Source organism: Engraulis encrasicolus, chromosome 20 (assembly GCF_034702125.1).
Source record: "Engraulis encrasicolus isolate BLACKSEA-1 chromosome 20, IST_EnEncr_1.0, whole genome shotgun sequence".
Lineage (NCBI taxonomy): Eukaryota > Metazoa > Chordata > Actinopteri > Clupeiformes > Engraulidae > Engraulis > Engraulis encrasicolus.
In genome coordinates, this window is record NC_085876.1 from 27,569,848 (window position 1) to 27,586,102 (window position 16,255).

Here is a 16,255-nt window from a genome sequence, read left to right on the forward strand (position 1 = left end):
TTCTCAACAGTGGCACTAAAGACAAATGGAAAAACAAAATAACAATTGTGTGTGTTTGCAACAATTGTTGTCCTCTTCCTTACATACTTGGTCCATCCTTGGTCCTGCCTATGTGGAAGTCCACGTGCTAGGTCAGCCCTGCGCCTGTTGCCTAGACGATGCTTGTAAACAAAAGAGAACCTGTCATGGCGAGGCTTTGGATTTCAGCGCATGTGTTTTTCTCTTGATATGAAGATGCTTCTGTGTGAAGAAGGCGCTTTGTTTTGAAAATGCCAGAATCTGTGACAGAAACGGTCGGTCTATTCAAACAAATGCTGTGCAATATTGTGTTTTACCGCCATCACCTGCTGTTTCAAACTGAACTCGTGCACTCAGGCGAACATAGCCCTTTTGCTACTTTGTTTTGGAGAGCGTTGACGAATGGTTGAGTTGTTTTGAGCTTGCTGTGAAAATGCGCCAAGGGAATTCGGGAGTGTATAATGCATAGCCTATTAATGTAGGGTGGGTTACTAAGTAACGAAGCCAACTTATTTTTCCACAACAGGTAGAACTAGTAGACGTCCCTCCTCCGGGGAAGTGGTCATGGAATGATGAGACGCAGGCCCTTGAATTCACCTGGTACGCCAGCTCATTCAGGCAATAAGCTATCTAAAAACTGATGACTGATAAACTGATAAAACTGATGACAATTGTGTCACATTTTTGCCCACTAATAGAGCATGAGCATTCCATGTCGCATTTTACCCATATAGTTTCAACGCAGCTGATGATGCCAAGGACAAAAGAAGAAAGAGGGCATTGCAAGAAGAGGCACCCAAGCGCCAAGAGAGACACCCTATGTAAACGCACCAACGCAAATAAACCGGCTAATGATACTGTCATGTAAACAATGCTGCAATGTAATTCCGGGTAGTCAAGATGCATATTATAACCAGGTCCACCACCATGTCTCCTACAGGGGTCAGGCGGGCGGGTTCGGGCAGCGACGGAAGACCGGGGCCGCAGTGCGCACGGCACTTTTTGTGGCGCGTCTGAAACGCGCTGTAAGGACCCAAGTCACTATCCAGAATGTAAAACGTACGTTTTTTCCCCTGCTGATGGAGCTTCCTCAGTTTAACATCTCTCTCTCTCTCTCTCTCTCTCTCTCTCTCTCTCTCTCTCTCTCTCTCTCTCTCTCTCTCTCTCTCTCTCTCTCTCTCTCTCTCTCTCTCTCTCTCTCTCTCCATGTGCAGTCTCAGATGAACAATTGCGCAACATTGCTAATGTTAATCGTGTGTCTGCCTTACAGAGGTTGCACTGAATTTGCTGGAGGAGAATGAGGCCATTCGAGTACCACACTCTTTTCTGTCATTGATGAAGTATGTAGCCCCTTATGTGTCAATTTGTGGTAGCACTACGGTATGTTTGTTTAAAAGTCTAATTTTGGAGACAGAAGGCATTGTTTTTGGTTTTTTATTGGGCTATGAATTAATCTATTCCCCCCCCCCTTTTTTTGTGGCAGGTGTGCAGAGCTTGATAACTTTTTGGGTGCTCTGCTACTTTATCTATCATGTTACTTTGAGAAGAAAAGTTGGGAAGCAAAGAAGGAAAGAAATCCACTGATGGCGTAAGTTTGGACTAGATATCCATGCTCGTAGTATGATTATGATGTTTTTAGTGCACATTCTTTACACATAAAGGGAGTTCTACCGCGCTAAAACAGATATACTGTATTTAAATCACTGACCACCTCCCTTAATCAGATATTTTTAATCAAGGTTTTGTAAAACGCACCCACCCACAATGGTGATTTTTATTTCTCCATTTGCCATGTAAACAAGATATGTGAACAGATTTTAAAAATGCCATTAAATATATATATATCTACATAGTAGCCTATGTGTGTATGTCTATGTTTTGGGGTGATTTCAATCCCTGAGTGTGACGACATGTGTGGCGTGCTTGTCCGTATCTCAGTGAACCCAGCCTGACGGAGAAGCGTCAGACGGAGGAGGCCTGTGCGAAGGTGGGGCTGGCCCAGAAGCAGCTGGCCATCCGCTACTCCTCCCTGATCCTGGGCCTCGGACGCTCAAACAAGCACCACCACATGGCATGCGGAAGGTCAGGACACAACACTTATGTATCTAAGTGGATCAGTTTTTTTTTTTTTACGCCCCCATGATGATCATACACATAATGTCTCAACTAATGTCTCAATTTGTGTGCGCAATGGGTAATGAGGACCCTGTTAATCATTTTACCTTTTATTTTATTTAACCCTTGTTTAACCAGGAAGTGGTCCTGTTCGGTTATGTTAGGCAGTCCTGGGCAACACAGGCAGATTCTTGTATTTTCTGTGTTGCCAGATGAAATTGGGCTGCTTACGATGGCCATTTGCTCTTTAAAATACGGTCAAAAACGGACTTTGGGAAGGTCAAGGCATTACAGGGCATTTCTGTAGATTCATGGCCATAGAAGTCAATACAATTTGGTTCAAATTGGAAGGGATTTTGCTCCTCCAGGCATTTTTGAGCACCGGAAATTATCAGACACATCTGGCAACCCTGTATATTTTGCCACCTTTTTATTTGGCACCATCAGACTTCCTGCTGGAACTCTTAACTTTTTTATTTTTTGTTCCCCTCCACAGGGGTAAAATGTCAGCGACGCACAAGGACAGGCAACTGTATGAGGTAGGTCAAGTGTTGATTTGGAGATGGTGGTTTCTGCCATGTTGTCTGTCAGTGGTTCTTTCCTGTTTAGACATGTCTTCACTTCAGTTGGTGTGTGTGTGTGTGTGTGTGTGTTGACTATGTCTTGCCACACATACAAACAAAGTCAAGATGCTAGTCTAAACAGGCCTTCTATAGTTTTTTGTGGCGAGAACAAAGACACAATGTTCTTGTTACGGTCATAATGGACTCCAATCAAGAACCATATGGGAGTGTGTGTGTGTCTGTCTGTCTGTCTGTCTGTCTGTCTGTCTGTCTGTCTGTCTGTCTGTCTGTCTGTCTTTCTGTCTGTCCCTCTGTCCCTCCCAACCCTACTATAAGCTTAATCATGTTCCCAAAATCACATCTCTCTCTCTCTTTTGCTTCCATATTTTAATTCTGCTTTTATTTTGATTATTTTAAGGCCTGACTCATTGACAAGCTACAATTATGTCAGGTCAATTAAAGGCAAGAAAGACAAGAGAGGAAATTCAGAATGCAATTTCTTTATTGAAAAGTTATGAATGAGCTCTTGACTACCATGTCCTGCCAGTCATGGGTGAGCGGTTAGGGCGTCAGACTTGCATCCCAGAGGTTGCCGGTTCGACTCCCGACCCGCCAGGTTGGTGGGGGGAGTAATCAACCAGTGCTCTCCCCCATCCTCCTCCATGACTGAGGTACCCTGAGCATGGTACCGTCCCACCGCACTGCTCCCCATGGGGCGCCACTGAGGGCTGCCCCCTTGCACGGGTGAGGCATAAATGCAATTTCGTTGTGTGCAGTGTGCAGTGTTCACTTGTGTGCTGTGGAGTGATGTGTCACAATGACAATGGGAGTTGGAGTTTCCCAATGGGCTTTCACTTTCACTTTTTTAACTAACGCTGATGCTCGATTTACGCAACAATTGATACTAGTGTTGACAATGTCATGTCGTAGACTAGAGTAGAGTAGAGTATCATTTATTAATCCAGAGGGAAATTAAGGTGTCCAGGAGCATACATACATAAATACAGTAAAACACAGACATTACACACATCATTGCACACGTATTAACAATACAGCACATATATGCATATATTTAGCCAAAGTCAGATCTCTCTCACACACACACAAAGTCAGATGTTAATCCATCAACACCCAATTGTTCTAAATAAATCATGTCTGGGGTGAATTTCGCAAGAGAGAAATTGTTAGCCTGTTAGCAACTTCGGTAGTTGCCAATGACAAAAAATGCATTGAAAAAAACAAATAAGCTAATGTAGTAAGCAACTTTGGTTTTGAGAAATGCAGTCCTGTTTTGCCAGGTCCTGTACAAGTTCTCGTGCTACGCAGCGTGGGTGACCTTCACTAGGAAGGACATGCAGGGCATCCAGGAAGAGATCAGTCGCCTGCTGCGCTCCGACACCTTCAACCCCACTGTGAAGCTCAAGAACCAGCCCAGCCCGGCGGAGACCGAGACCCAGGAGCCCAGTGCTGTCAAGAGGTGAGACCAAAGACTTGTAGGCCATTTATAGACCCAGTCGGCTACTCTGGGCCCGCCCATGAAATTGCTTGTTTTGCCGCATTCGGAGGGGAAAACAATGCAGTTTAGTGGGCGAGCCAGAGGACCCAACTGGGTGAATGCACGCCGTACCTGCACTGGCACGCTGTAATAGTCACTGAAAAGTTAACTACCATAGTACTACTACAATACTATGACATAACACAGGGCCTTTAGTAATGCACTACGACTTGGTCATTGCCATTCTGGTAACAGCAAATTTATAAGGTGTCTTAACGGTTTCAAAATCTTCAACCAAAATAAATCATTGTGCATGCTATCAATGCAAGAAAGTGGGGTCAGGATTGGTCCCCTAAAGGGGCGTGGTATTCCCAATTGATCTCCCTTCATTCTGGACTTGGACATAGACATACAGCTTAGAACCTTGCGTCAGAAAGGATTAAAAAAATGTATAAACATTTTTAACTTAATAAACCCATTATAGGGCACACAAATCTCAACTTCCGAGAGAAAAAGAAAGGTTTGGCAGGCTCCAGGCCACTGTTGATTGGTCAAATATACTATCTGTCTGAAAACCTGATTTCTCCTGATTAATTTGATATAGCCTAACCCACTTGCTTGTACATCCTTGTAGAGAGGCATGGCAGGAGCATTTGTAATAGGTGTGGAAGTGATCGAAAGTGATCAAATATAGTAACTTGCCCTATAAAGGGTTTTAAACGAATTATCAAGAAAACATTTACAAACGGAGAGGCAGTGGGAGTGATGATAAGTCTACTCTCCTGACACAGGAAGTCGCAGCGGCGGCCGGCGTTGAGCAGGATCATGACCCAGCGCTCCCCAATCATGGTGTCCCTGCTGCCCACCCCACAGGAGGACGCGCCCCACCTCTTCCAGAGGGCCCCGCCCCCAGAGCAGTCCAACGCACCGCCCCTCGTCAACATGGACAAACTGGTGGCGCAGCTCAGCAGGCAGCTGACCAATATGAAGTAATAACACTACACAATACTGCAATACAACACTATACTATACTGCAAAACAACATTACACTCTACTGCAAAATTACACTACACTATACTGCAAAACAACTGTATTTATCTGTATTTATCTGAAGTAGTTACACTACATCAGGGCTATTCAAATGGCGGCCCTGGGGCCAGATGCGGCCCTTAGACAGCAAGTTTCTGGCCCCCCACAAGCCCATTGAAATACAGAATCTAAATTTTTCTGAATTTAGAGATAAAAGTATGGGGTCTGTATAGAGCTGAAATGGGACACGGGATGTTAAAATGCAGCAAATTACATCTAAGAAATGCAAAACTTTCTGGGGGAAGACCCCCAGACCCTCCACTTTAATGAGGTCTCCCATATTTTTAGCATTGACAGTCGGCAACCATAATACATACGTATAGTTCGGCCCCTTTGCTGGGAGGGAAAAACTTGTCCTCCTTGACATTTCATTGAATACCCCTGCACTACACAGCTGGCCAGTATGAAGTTATTATACTGCACTATACTGCAAAGCAACACTAGACGAAACATAGACGCAATTGAATCTATGTAGTATTAAGTTATAACACTACACTTCAGGTCAAAGAAGAATTTGCTGGTCATTCCAAAAGTCAAAACAAAGATTGGAGAGGCAGCCTTTAGCTACTACACTGCAAAGTTTTGGAACCTGCTTCCAGATGACGCAAAAAATGCACCCACTATTGATGACTGTAAATCTAGACTCAAGACATGCGCTGTCATGTACTAACCCCAACTCCGATGAAGTTGGGACGTTTGGTAAACAGTGAATAAAATCAAAATGCTATCATTTTCAAAACACTCAATCTATTCATTAGATGGAGAATAGTGAAAAGACAACATATTAAGTGTTAAAACCGAGAAAAAATATTGTTTTGGGGGACATATGTACTCATTTCTAATTTGAGAAATCCAACACGTCTCAAAAGAGTTGGGACGGGGACAATAAATGGCAGCAAATGTCGAGGAAGACTAAAAACAAAACAAAAGACAACACTTAACAGTTAAATACATTAACCGATGAGATGATTTTATATAAAAAACAGTGTTAATTCCTATCTTGGACATGATTTCACCAGCTTAAATGGTGGGTGTATTCCTTGTCATGTTTTGCAATGTTTTCCTTTCTGTAGTGCTTATAGTGTGACAGGTCTTGACCAAAAACCCACCATTTTATCACCTGCTGGTCCTTATGATGGAGCCAAACTGTTAAAACATAGTAGAGAATGCAATTTGACCTTACTATGTGGCAGTAATCGAAGATCTCCCTTCAAAATATAATGCATGAGTGGCTTTTCATGCTGTTTAAAACCCATTTATACCATTCAGCACTGTATTTAACTCTACAGTTGAGTGAGAACATCTTAACCAATGCACTACTGCACCCGCATGCCATCATGGAGGCTGACTTTTGAAGCTAGCACTAACACAAGTTGGATGGTCCATTTTCACTGTAGCACAGGATGTGCAATGCTCTATTATTGTCAAAAAGAATGGACTTCTACAACTTCTGGTGACTTCTGTAAGCAAAGGACAGTTTCCCATGTCTTCTGGGTCTATTTCAAGTGAGCTCAGGTGCTTAGGAGAATGTTAAACCCCTGTGTCATTTCCATGCATTAAGCATTCTTAATATTGTCAATTTTCAATAGCTCTAGCACTCCAGGAATTAGAGTGAGACTACAGCCAATATATATTTCATGATGTCATGAACCTATACAATGATTTTATTAACAAAAATATGTCTTATATACACTCAATCGTGGTAAATCAAAGGGAATTCAAAAATGTATGTAATAACTATGGTAATTATTCCCTTTGCATCTTTAATTCTGAGTGACTCAGCCTCTCTGTGATGATCTTATACCTGGACACCTATATTGTCCGTCAGTACAATTCATTTTGAAATGTTATTCTTTGTTGTTTTATCTTATTTGGATGTTTACTAAATTTCACTGATCCCCGTCCCAACTCTTTTGAGACGTGTTGGATTTATCAAATTAGAAATGAGTACATATGTCCCCCAAAACAATATTTTTTCTCAGTTTTAACACTTAATATGTTGTCTTTTCACTATTCTCCATCTAATGAATAGATTGAATGTTTTGAAAATGATAGCATTTTGATTTTATTCACTGTTTACCAAACGTCCCAACTTCATCGGAGTTGGGGTTTGTACGTATGTCATGTATGCATTAATATACTATCCTACTGTGCACTATACTACTTCTACACTACTTCCTCATGTACGTGTATGTATTCCCCTCTCCTTAGTTTTAGCATCATAGGTAATATAATATACTATCCTATTGTACACTATGCCAATATAATATACTATCCTATTGTACACTATGCCAATATAATATACTATGCTATTGTACACTATGCCAATATAATATACTATTCTACTCTACTGTGCACTATACTACTTCTATACTACTTCCTCATGTACGTGTATGTGTACTCCCCTCTCCTTAGTTTTGGCATCATCGGTAAGCCGCTGGCCCACTTCAGCCCCACCACGCTGATGCCCCACTGTACGGTGGAGGGGACCGGGGAGGAGGAGGAGGCCGGCGGCGGCGGCGGCGGTGGTGCGAGCAGTGGCAGTGGCAGCTCTGCCCCCAGCTCCCCCATAGCCTCCATGAGGGCCAGGGCTGCCTCCAGCGTGGCCAGCGCCAGCCGCGCCAACACTGCCAACACTGCCACCACCCGGGCCACCACCGAGGGACCATCCTCAGACACTGAATAGTAGCAGCAGTAGTAGTAGTAGTAGTGTGTGTGGGTGGGGGGTGGGGCAGAGCCTGCAAAGCTACCGTGTGTGTGTGTGTGTGTGTGTGTGTGTGTGTGTGTGTGTGTGTGTGTGTGTGTGTGTGTGTGTGTGTGTGTGTGTGTGTGTGTGTGTGTGTGTGTGTGTGTGTGTATGTTTTGGCTGTCCATAATTATTCTGAATTAAAAATAACCAGCAATGAGCATTTTAAATTAAGCATGTGTTGTATTGTGTGTGCTTTTACACATTCATCTATTTTGCTGACCCATTTTAATAAAAGCGTTAGATCCGATAACCTGTTGTTGACCCGTTTTTGCCTACTTCAGATCCAAAAAACGGATTTTCATGTCCTTGTGCCCAAAGCAACATTCTCTGACATGTGTAAATATTGCACATCTCATTCATCTCTGCCTGTGGCTCCGGTTGTGAACTTCATTTTGAGGTCTCTGTGGCACGAGTGTGTGCTACCAAGCCTGGTGCTTATCATGGTTGAGATCTCACTCACAATTTCATTCTAGGGAAGAGTTTGTCTATAGCAGGGGTATCCAAACGTTTTTTTTTTTATTTAGGGCTAAGTGCAGAAAAACAAACAAAAGACCAGGCCACATATGCTAGGGGTGACATTTTGTGTGATGGACGCCTGGCTCAAGGTATCCAATACGTAGTGTTTGGATTATAATGAAGCGACTACAAACTGGAAGCCCTGGTAGTTTGGCACAGCCAGTGTGCCTGGATACCGCTCGGCACACTGAGTTGAGCTCAGTATTATTGTCCGGGCCATATCCTTTATATATTTTTAGATGCGTCCTAGCATCTTTATAAGACGGTATGTCTGTCTATCTGGCCGTCCGTCTGAAGCGCATTCTTTAAATTGTAATTCCCTCCTGTGGCCACAAGGCGGCAGAGTATATAGACCAGGGGTGGGCAATTATTTTGGCCCAAGGGCCGCATTGGGTTTAGAAAGTTGACCAAAGGGCTGGATGTCGTAGTCCACTTGTCGGTGCCAATAATATGAAATGGTGTAAGGCAACATAATTACACCATTGTCGCCCCCACACCTGAGTTTGCCCACATCTGATATAGACAGATGCATCTTTGTCCGCCTGTCGGACTTGTTTAAAAATAGCTGCGGGACACAAATGGCCCCCTGGCCGCTCTTGGGACATGTGTGGTCTACAGGGAAGATTGTGTCAACATATAATGCAGGCTAAAGTGAAACAACCACCACATGGCCATGGCTACACTTGGAAATGTCACTGATGCTATGTATGTTGTTTTTGGTTCTGGACAATTATTACCAAAACATCATGGTATATGATTTATGGCACATCTTGATTAGTTTCAGTTTTAAAGCAGGGGTGTGTTTCTCAAAAGTGTAGTTGTTAGTCAGTTAGCAACTTTGGTAGTTGCCAATGGGAAATTGCATTGAAAACAAGAAAGTAGCTCACATAATTAGCAATTGTGGTTTCAAGAAATGCACCCGAGGAGGAAATGAAAAGGAGAGCGCTCCTTTTTTCTTGTCCTTTTTTTCCTTGTCATTTTCTTTTTCTTTTTTTACAACACATTGCAGACACACACGAAAATTGTAACCTGTAATTTTTCACTCAGCGCTTGTTTACTCTCCAGCGTTTGAATATGATTCATTTTCCAGGTGCTGATGGTTCTCAGTCAGCTCTTCCCTGAGGTCACAAGTATTCCCTGTTTGGCAAGGCACCTAGCTCTCTTAGTTCAGGCTTGCACAGGGAAGATGACAGTGGGGACAAAAGGATCAGTTGTACTGGGCCTAGGGAAAAGGGGGTGGGCATAATTGGGTCCCTAGCACATGACATGTATTGGGTGGGGGGCCCTTATGGATGAGTTTGTCCTGTTCCAGGCCAAAGCTGCAAGTGGCCCTGGGCTCGTAAGCAAAGACAGCATTGAGGAAAGCATGTCTGCTCTGCTGTTTATTCACTTCAGGCTTGCAAGCACAGAGAGCTTTGAGGAAATGCTGAAGCAGTGAAATGTCTGCTCTCCTCTGCTCTGCTCTTATTTATGTTACTTGTTTGTGGGTAGCCGTGACTTAATGGGTAGGGATTTGGTCTTGGAATCAGAAGATTACACATTTGAATACTTGAATTCTTGAAGGGCCCAAAGCACCCAACCGTACAGTGGGACTGTAACCAATACCCAGCAATAACTAAGTTGCCATGGATATGCATGAGCAGTTAAGTGTAATGTAATGTCATTTTAAAAACCTGTGTGCAGCTGACCCTTTCCTTTTGAAAAAATGTCTTTGACACCACACAGACCTGATTTACGTAACGCCTTTTACAACATTTACAGTCCAGCAACTGTCCTTTGCATGTTTGCATCAAGCTCACACACCCTGATTCAAAACAACATGATCTCCAAAAATTCCCTGCTCCTGGACACGGATGTTAAGGACACAAAATCCGTGTCCAGAAGCACAGATTTTGCCAAAATTCCGTGCTCCTGGACACGAAATTATTTTCCGTGATGGACACACAGAAGTGCTCTCTCTATACTCCCACAGCTCTATGTTTCCACAGTCTTGTGTTTTCTCAGGATTTTTCTAATTTCAAATATTTTTTCTAAAAAGTTTTCTTTCATTCATTGTATGAATTTGATAGCCTAGCAACCAACTGGAAAAGGTATTTCTAAAAAATATGTCTTCAATGACAGGTTAAGGGATGTTTTGGTCAGGGCACAACTTAAATTGCTATAGCATTATTTTGTTTAGGATTAGCATTTGGTATGTATTTTCGAATGATAGAGTTAACACAGTGCTGTGGTAATAGCCTATAGCAAGCACTTCCGTGTGCCCATCACGGAAAACAATTCCGTGTCCAGGAGCACGGAAAGCAATTCCGTGTCCAGGAGCACGGAATTTTGGCAAAATCCGTGCTCCTGGACACGGATTTCGTGTCCTTAACATCCGTGTCCAGGAGCACGGAATTTTTGGAGATCAGACTAAAGACTAAAGACCTTCCTCTTTCGAGAGAATCTACTAGACTAATGCTTGAGCTGGCCTTGCCCCAGGGCAGACTCCTGACATGATGTTTAGTTTAGTTTTTGTGTGTGTGTGTTTGTGTGTGTGTGTACTCGTTATTTACTCTTTATATATAAAAAATAATAATAATTAAAAAAAAACCTAACCCCTCTTTGCAACTGCACTTGTTGTTCTGTATATCTCCTGTGCACTTTGTATTTGCTTGTGATGTTGGCTGGATTATGTCCTCTTTTGAAAGTCGCTTTGGTTATAAAGCGTCTGCCAAATGCAATGTAATGTAATGTAATGTAATGTAATGTAATCAGACCATCACTGGTGCAATAGTATTGGCAGGTGAACATCTTTGAAGGTGCACTGTGTAGAATTGTGGTCAGAGTAGGTATTGCATCTATGCTGCTCATTGAAACTGTGCTGCCTAAAGCCCAATTTGATCTTTTCATGAACATTTACGAAATAATAAACTTTTTCTACGACCATTATGTTTTGCTGCTAAAAATAACTTTGCGGCTAAATATTTCTGGAATTTCAAAATGGCGGACATGGAGAAGATCCCCCTTTTCATGTATGAAAAAAGCCATTTAGAGGTGGTATGTATTTGTGATAAATGTAACAATTGTGAATGGGCAGCATGAATTCGGCAAAGAAATATCCTGCATGTCCTCTTATTTTCCTCTTCATTGCATTTTATCTCTCCCGTTCATAGCAAATGTTGTCTTTTTCTAGTAATGTATTGCCATGCATAACATATAATGGGTTTTATGGTCTATGTTGTAGGAATGTAGGCCATAAAAACAGTTCCTATTTGTGCTGCCAACCATCGATAACTGGAGGAGCATGTTATTGCTGAATGTCCAAAGTTTCAAATTGTTAGTCAAACCAAATACAAACAAATACATGCATTGGTCTACACAAATGGAAAAAAGATTCATGTCATCGGAAATATATTTGCTTTCTTGATTCCACAACAAAAGAACAAGTATGTTTGCCACGACAAACTAAAGAAAAATGTCCGCGGGCGAGAGACTAGTTTAAACAATAGTCTCAGCCCGCTTCTCTCTATTCATTGGAAATGAATGCTCCATGCCACCTTTTATCTCATTTCAACTTCATAGATCATGTAGAAAATAAAAGACTCCTCAGCCTTCTAAAATAACACAACATCAAACATCTATGATAATACATCTATAAATGAAAATTATTTGAAAAGAACAATAATTTGCATGCTATATTTGGGTGATAGCCCTGTAGGCTTACACACTGCATGCCACGTAACCTTTGTCTCCTCAGTCAGAAGAGCAGGGTGGAGATCCAAGCTAAAGATCGTTGCCACACAGCATTTGATCTAACCAGAATCGGAGTCATTAGAAATAGCACAATGCTCAACAAACAGATGGATCAGGGCATTAGTATTACCCAGGTGAAAAAGTGGTTCAATTTAGTACAATAAAAGCACGACTGAAGTGTACTTAGCATGTTAAAAGCGCACTCACACTTTTTGTGCTAAGAAAAAGTATGTTTACAATATGCTTATTTAAAGTGTACTTAAAATTAGATGTAATTAAGTTGCTCTCAAAGAAAGTACACTTTGCGAACCATACATAAAGTGCACTTAGAAGATGTTTGGCTAAAGTGTATTTAGAGGAATATACTAATAGTGTTCTAACAGTGAACTTACTAAAAGTGTATTTTAAAATAACATATTGCAATTGCACTTTTTTTAAGTGCACTTTGATTATACTTCACCCAAGTGACTTCGAAGTGTGATTTTCTATAGTGCGCTTTAAAGTAAATCACTTTAACATATTGGAAGTATACTTTTTCTAAGTGCACTATGATTGTGCTTCATCCAAATATATTCAAAGTGTGCTTACACAAAGTGCATTTACCCATCATGCATCATCATGCATGCACCATCATGCAATGCACTTCTTGGAGCTACATTTCTCAAACAGAAATCCATTTACCTCTAAGGAATATCTTTGGTTTGCATGAAAATATTACTCATTGTTATATTCTGCATTTATTGTAGGAGTTTTAACATTTTAAAGTGGTACACAAAAAATGGCCATGTTCCCACCGTCATTATGATGGTCACGTATATGTTCTGGTATATATAGACTCACACTTCCCATGATGTCATGGTGAGAGGTAAGTTGGAACTAGTTGTTCAAACAAAGACTCAAGGGTCACCATTCGTGATCAATTCAAATGATCAACTTCAGGAAGATGGAACAAGAATGAATTAAAGTGAAATGTGTACCTGAATTCTCTGTAACAATGCAATGATTGTAAATGTCAGTTGTGCTAGGCATGCATACTGTATCACTACTGTGACATGTGGCTGTGTGTAATGTACAAGCTCTGAGAACCAGCATGGATTGTAGTATTACATTTATATTATTCGTTGTACTTGGGAGTGTACTGTAAATATACTTCAAGCATACCTGTTATATATTTACAATACTTAATATGATATACTTTTTACATACTTAAAATGTTCCAATGTAGTCCAAAGAAGCATGACGTTAATATACTTTTATTGTACTTCTAGTAACAATAAAATGTTATAGAAGTGTACTCAAGCACACTATTAATGCCATACGAATGCATGAAAAGCGTGTTTGGAGCATACTTCCAAAAGTATGCTTGTAGTGCACTTAAAGTTGTCCAAAAGTGGTGCCAATTTAGCATCCTCAGTGTGCTGCAAGTGTGCTGAAGTACTGCTTTAGTAGTGCTTCAGCGCACTAATAGTGCAATGAAGCGCACTTTAAATCGCCGAAAATAGTACACTTTGTACTAAGTACGGTCAAAAAAAGTACACTTTAAGTATATGGGTTTTTCACCTGGGTAGGCCTATACGTGAAGTGAAAGCCACCTGGGAAACTCCAACTCCCATGGTCATTGTGACACAGCACTCCACAGCACACAAGTGCAAGGGAGCAGCCCCCAATGGGGCCCAGGGTGCAGTGCGGCAGGACGGTACCATTCTCAGGGTACCTCAGTCATGGAGGAGGATGGGGGAGAGCACTGGTTAATTACTCCCCCCACCAACCTGGCGGGTCGGGAGTCGAACCGGCAACCTTTGGCCTACAAGTCTGACGCCCTAACCGCTTACCCATGACTGCCCTAAACAAGATTTCTATCCTAGGTTCAGAGGTGGACATGATCCACCAACATTCTTGCCTGGATGATGTTACTGTAATAGTGAAATTACTGTTGTGTTTGAGAATAGAGCGAAGGAAAACAGGTCATGGCATACTTCCTTGAGAGGGTTTATCCACGTCTAGCTATGTGCATGGCATGGATACTATACAGGAGGAGAGACGTGTCGCACACTCCCGAGTTGTATAAACATGTTTTTAATGGGACAACGTTTCGGCCTGTTGGCCTTCCCCAGGTCACATGTGGATTGTACTATACCCAGTCATCAAACTGGCCTGCTGTAAGGTCTAGAGTTGCACAGGACTTCTTGGCTATTGGAAATTGCAGGTCCATAGGCCACACCAGTGAAAAGCAAACTATGTGCTAAATGTGTTATAACATGGCACCAGGTATAAGTCTGACGTCTAATGTTCTAGTAATGCACTGCTACCATGATGCCTTAAGCAAGAAGGCATTTACTACAATGTTGGTGAAAATGAATTTGTATGTTTTTAATGGCATACATATCAAAATATGAAGTTAAAGAATGTGATAAAATAAACTAACAAAACTGCCACACATTAGCCTAGAAATCTAGACGCCCCTAGGCTTTGCTGTAGGGGTTTAGCTCGCCAGGCTAGCCACACATATCAGTACTGTCTAAAACTTGGGCTGGACAACAGGATCATTTTAAAAATCACTTAACCCACTTTGGAGCTCTGCATAGTTACTGCATTTTTGCTTTGTAGGGCAGTATCAGGAATTTTAAGGAAGGCATTAGGAGGCTGTGTGGGAGGCTTGTTACATGACATTACATTTGGCAGACAGTTTTTAAACCAAAGCGACTTAGAATCGAGGGCATAATCATCAGAGATGTATAGTAACGAAGTAAAAGTAACGAAGTACTGTACTTAAGTACTAAACTATAGTATCTGTACTTTTTTGAGTAATATTTTTTTCCTCATACTTGTAATTTTTCTGCACTACATTTTTCTGATGAAATTAATACTTTTACTCCGATATATTTTTCATGTGCTGCTTTCGTTACTCGTTACTCGTTTCTATGCCCAAGTGCTAGATATGATGGAACGTGTTCACAGTCAGTGGGCGATGCAATGGTAGGGAAATAAAAACTTCCTTGCTGCCTAACTGGCTTCTTTAAGCAAATCAGTGTGAAAGGTTTGAGTTGGCGACAAAGCCCGGAAAAGGTTTTTTTAATACATTTTTTTATTTGATGTTTTTATTTGATATTTTAATTTATTTGATTATTTTTTTATGTGCACTTCTGACATTTAAAAAAAAAAAAAAAATACTTGAAGCACAACGAGCTGGTTGGAAGCACTGTTTTAAGCAGTAAAACTACTGCCCTGCGTTTTCTTAAAAACTGAACTTGTGTTACAAAGCTGTTTTAATAACAAACCATAATGGTATTTGCACTTCATAAGAGACTTATTGTACAGAGCTCTAATAAACCAAATGGTATTCAAACTTTTGACTGACTTTTTTCCCCCCATTTTTTTTTAATGCAGTACTTTTACTTCTACTTCTACTTTTTACTCAAGTAGCAAAACTTGCAATACTTCTACTTGCTTTACTTAAGTACAACACATTTTGAATACTTTTGTCCTTCTACTTGAGTAAGGTAAGGAAAGGTTACTTTTGACTTTTACTCAAGTCATTTGACAAGATGATACTGGTACTTCTGCTCCACTACTTTTCTCCAGTAGAACTACTTTATACATCTCTGATAATCATAGCCAACATCACTATACGAATTGCGCAGGAAATACACAGAACAACAAGTGCAGATGCAAAAGGCGGGTGAGGTGTCAGTGTTTGTTTTTTTAAAAGTAGAGTGCAGACACACATACAGTATGCACATCATGTCATGAGTCCACCATTATTCCTGCAGTGTGCCTCTTTCTCCTGTAGAGGGAGACATATCTCCACAGTAGCCACTCCACCATGGACATCTCTGTGGCAGGCTTCAAATGTGCCGAGATGGAACTGGTCATTGTACACCAAGTGCTCAGGTTATTTCTTTTCTGCTGATGGAACCATTCTTTCTTTGTTTACATGTGTTTGTGTTTCCCCTCTCGCACAAGGTGTCAGTTACTTGT

The 16,255-nt window shown here is 41.4% G+C and overlaps 1 protein-coding gene across 1 annotated transcript; it reads left to right on the top strand.

The window, feature by feature from the left end:
• Positions 1–148: 148 nt before the first annotated feature.
• On the top strand, positions 149–8,200 carry LOC134435841 (protein phosphatase 1 regulatory subunit 36). Its single transcript, XM_063184888.1, has 11 exons — positions 149–293; positions 545–618; positions 753–839; positions 959–1,077; positions 1,289–1,358; positions 1,502–1,606; positions 1,957–2,100; positions 2,630–2,672; positions 3,995–4,173; positions 4,983–5,180; positions 7,696–8,200. The coding sequence occupies exons 1-11, from the start codon at positions 270–272 to the stop codon at positions 7,964–7,966; spliced, it is 1,314 nt and encodes a 437-aa protein (XP_063040958.1). The 5' UTR covers positions 149–269; the 3' UTR covers positions 7,967–8,200.
• Positions 8,201–16,255: the final 8,055 nt, after the last annotated feature.

Excerpts from the sequence above, each read along its gene's own strand:
- LOC134435841 (XM_063184888.1), top strand. The coding sequence starts at position 270 with ATGCCAGAATCTGTGACAGAAACG. Across the intron at positions 840-958 it reads CGCCAAGAGAGACACCCTAT|GGGTCAGGCGGGCGGGTTCG; the intron begins GTAAACGCACCA and ends TGTCTCCTACAG. Across the intron at positions 1,359-1,501 it reads TCTTTTCTGTCATTGATGAA|GTGTGCAGAGCTTGATAACT; the intron begins GTATGTAGCCCC and ends TTTTTGTGGCAG.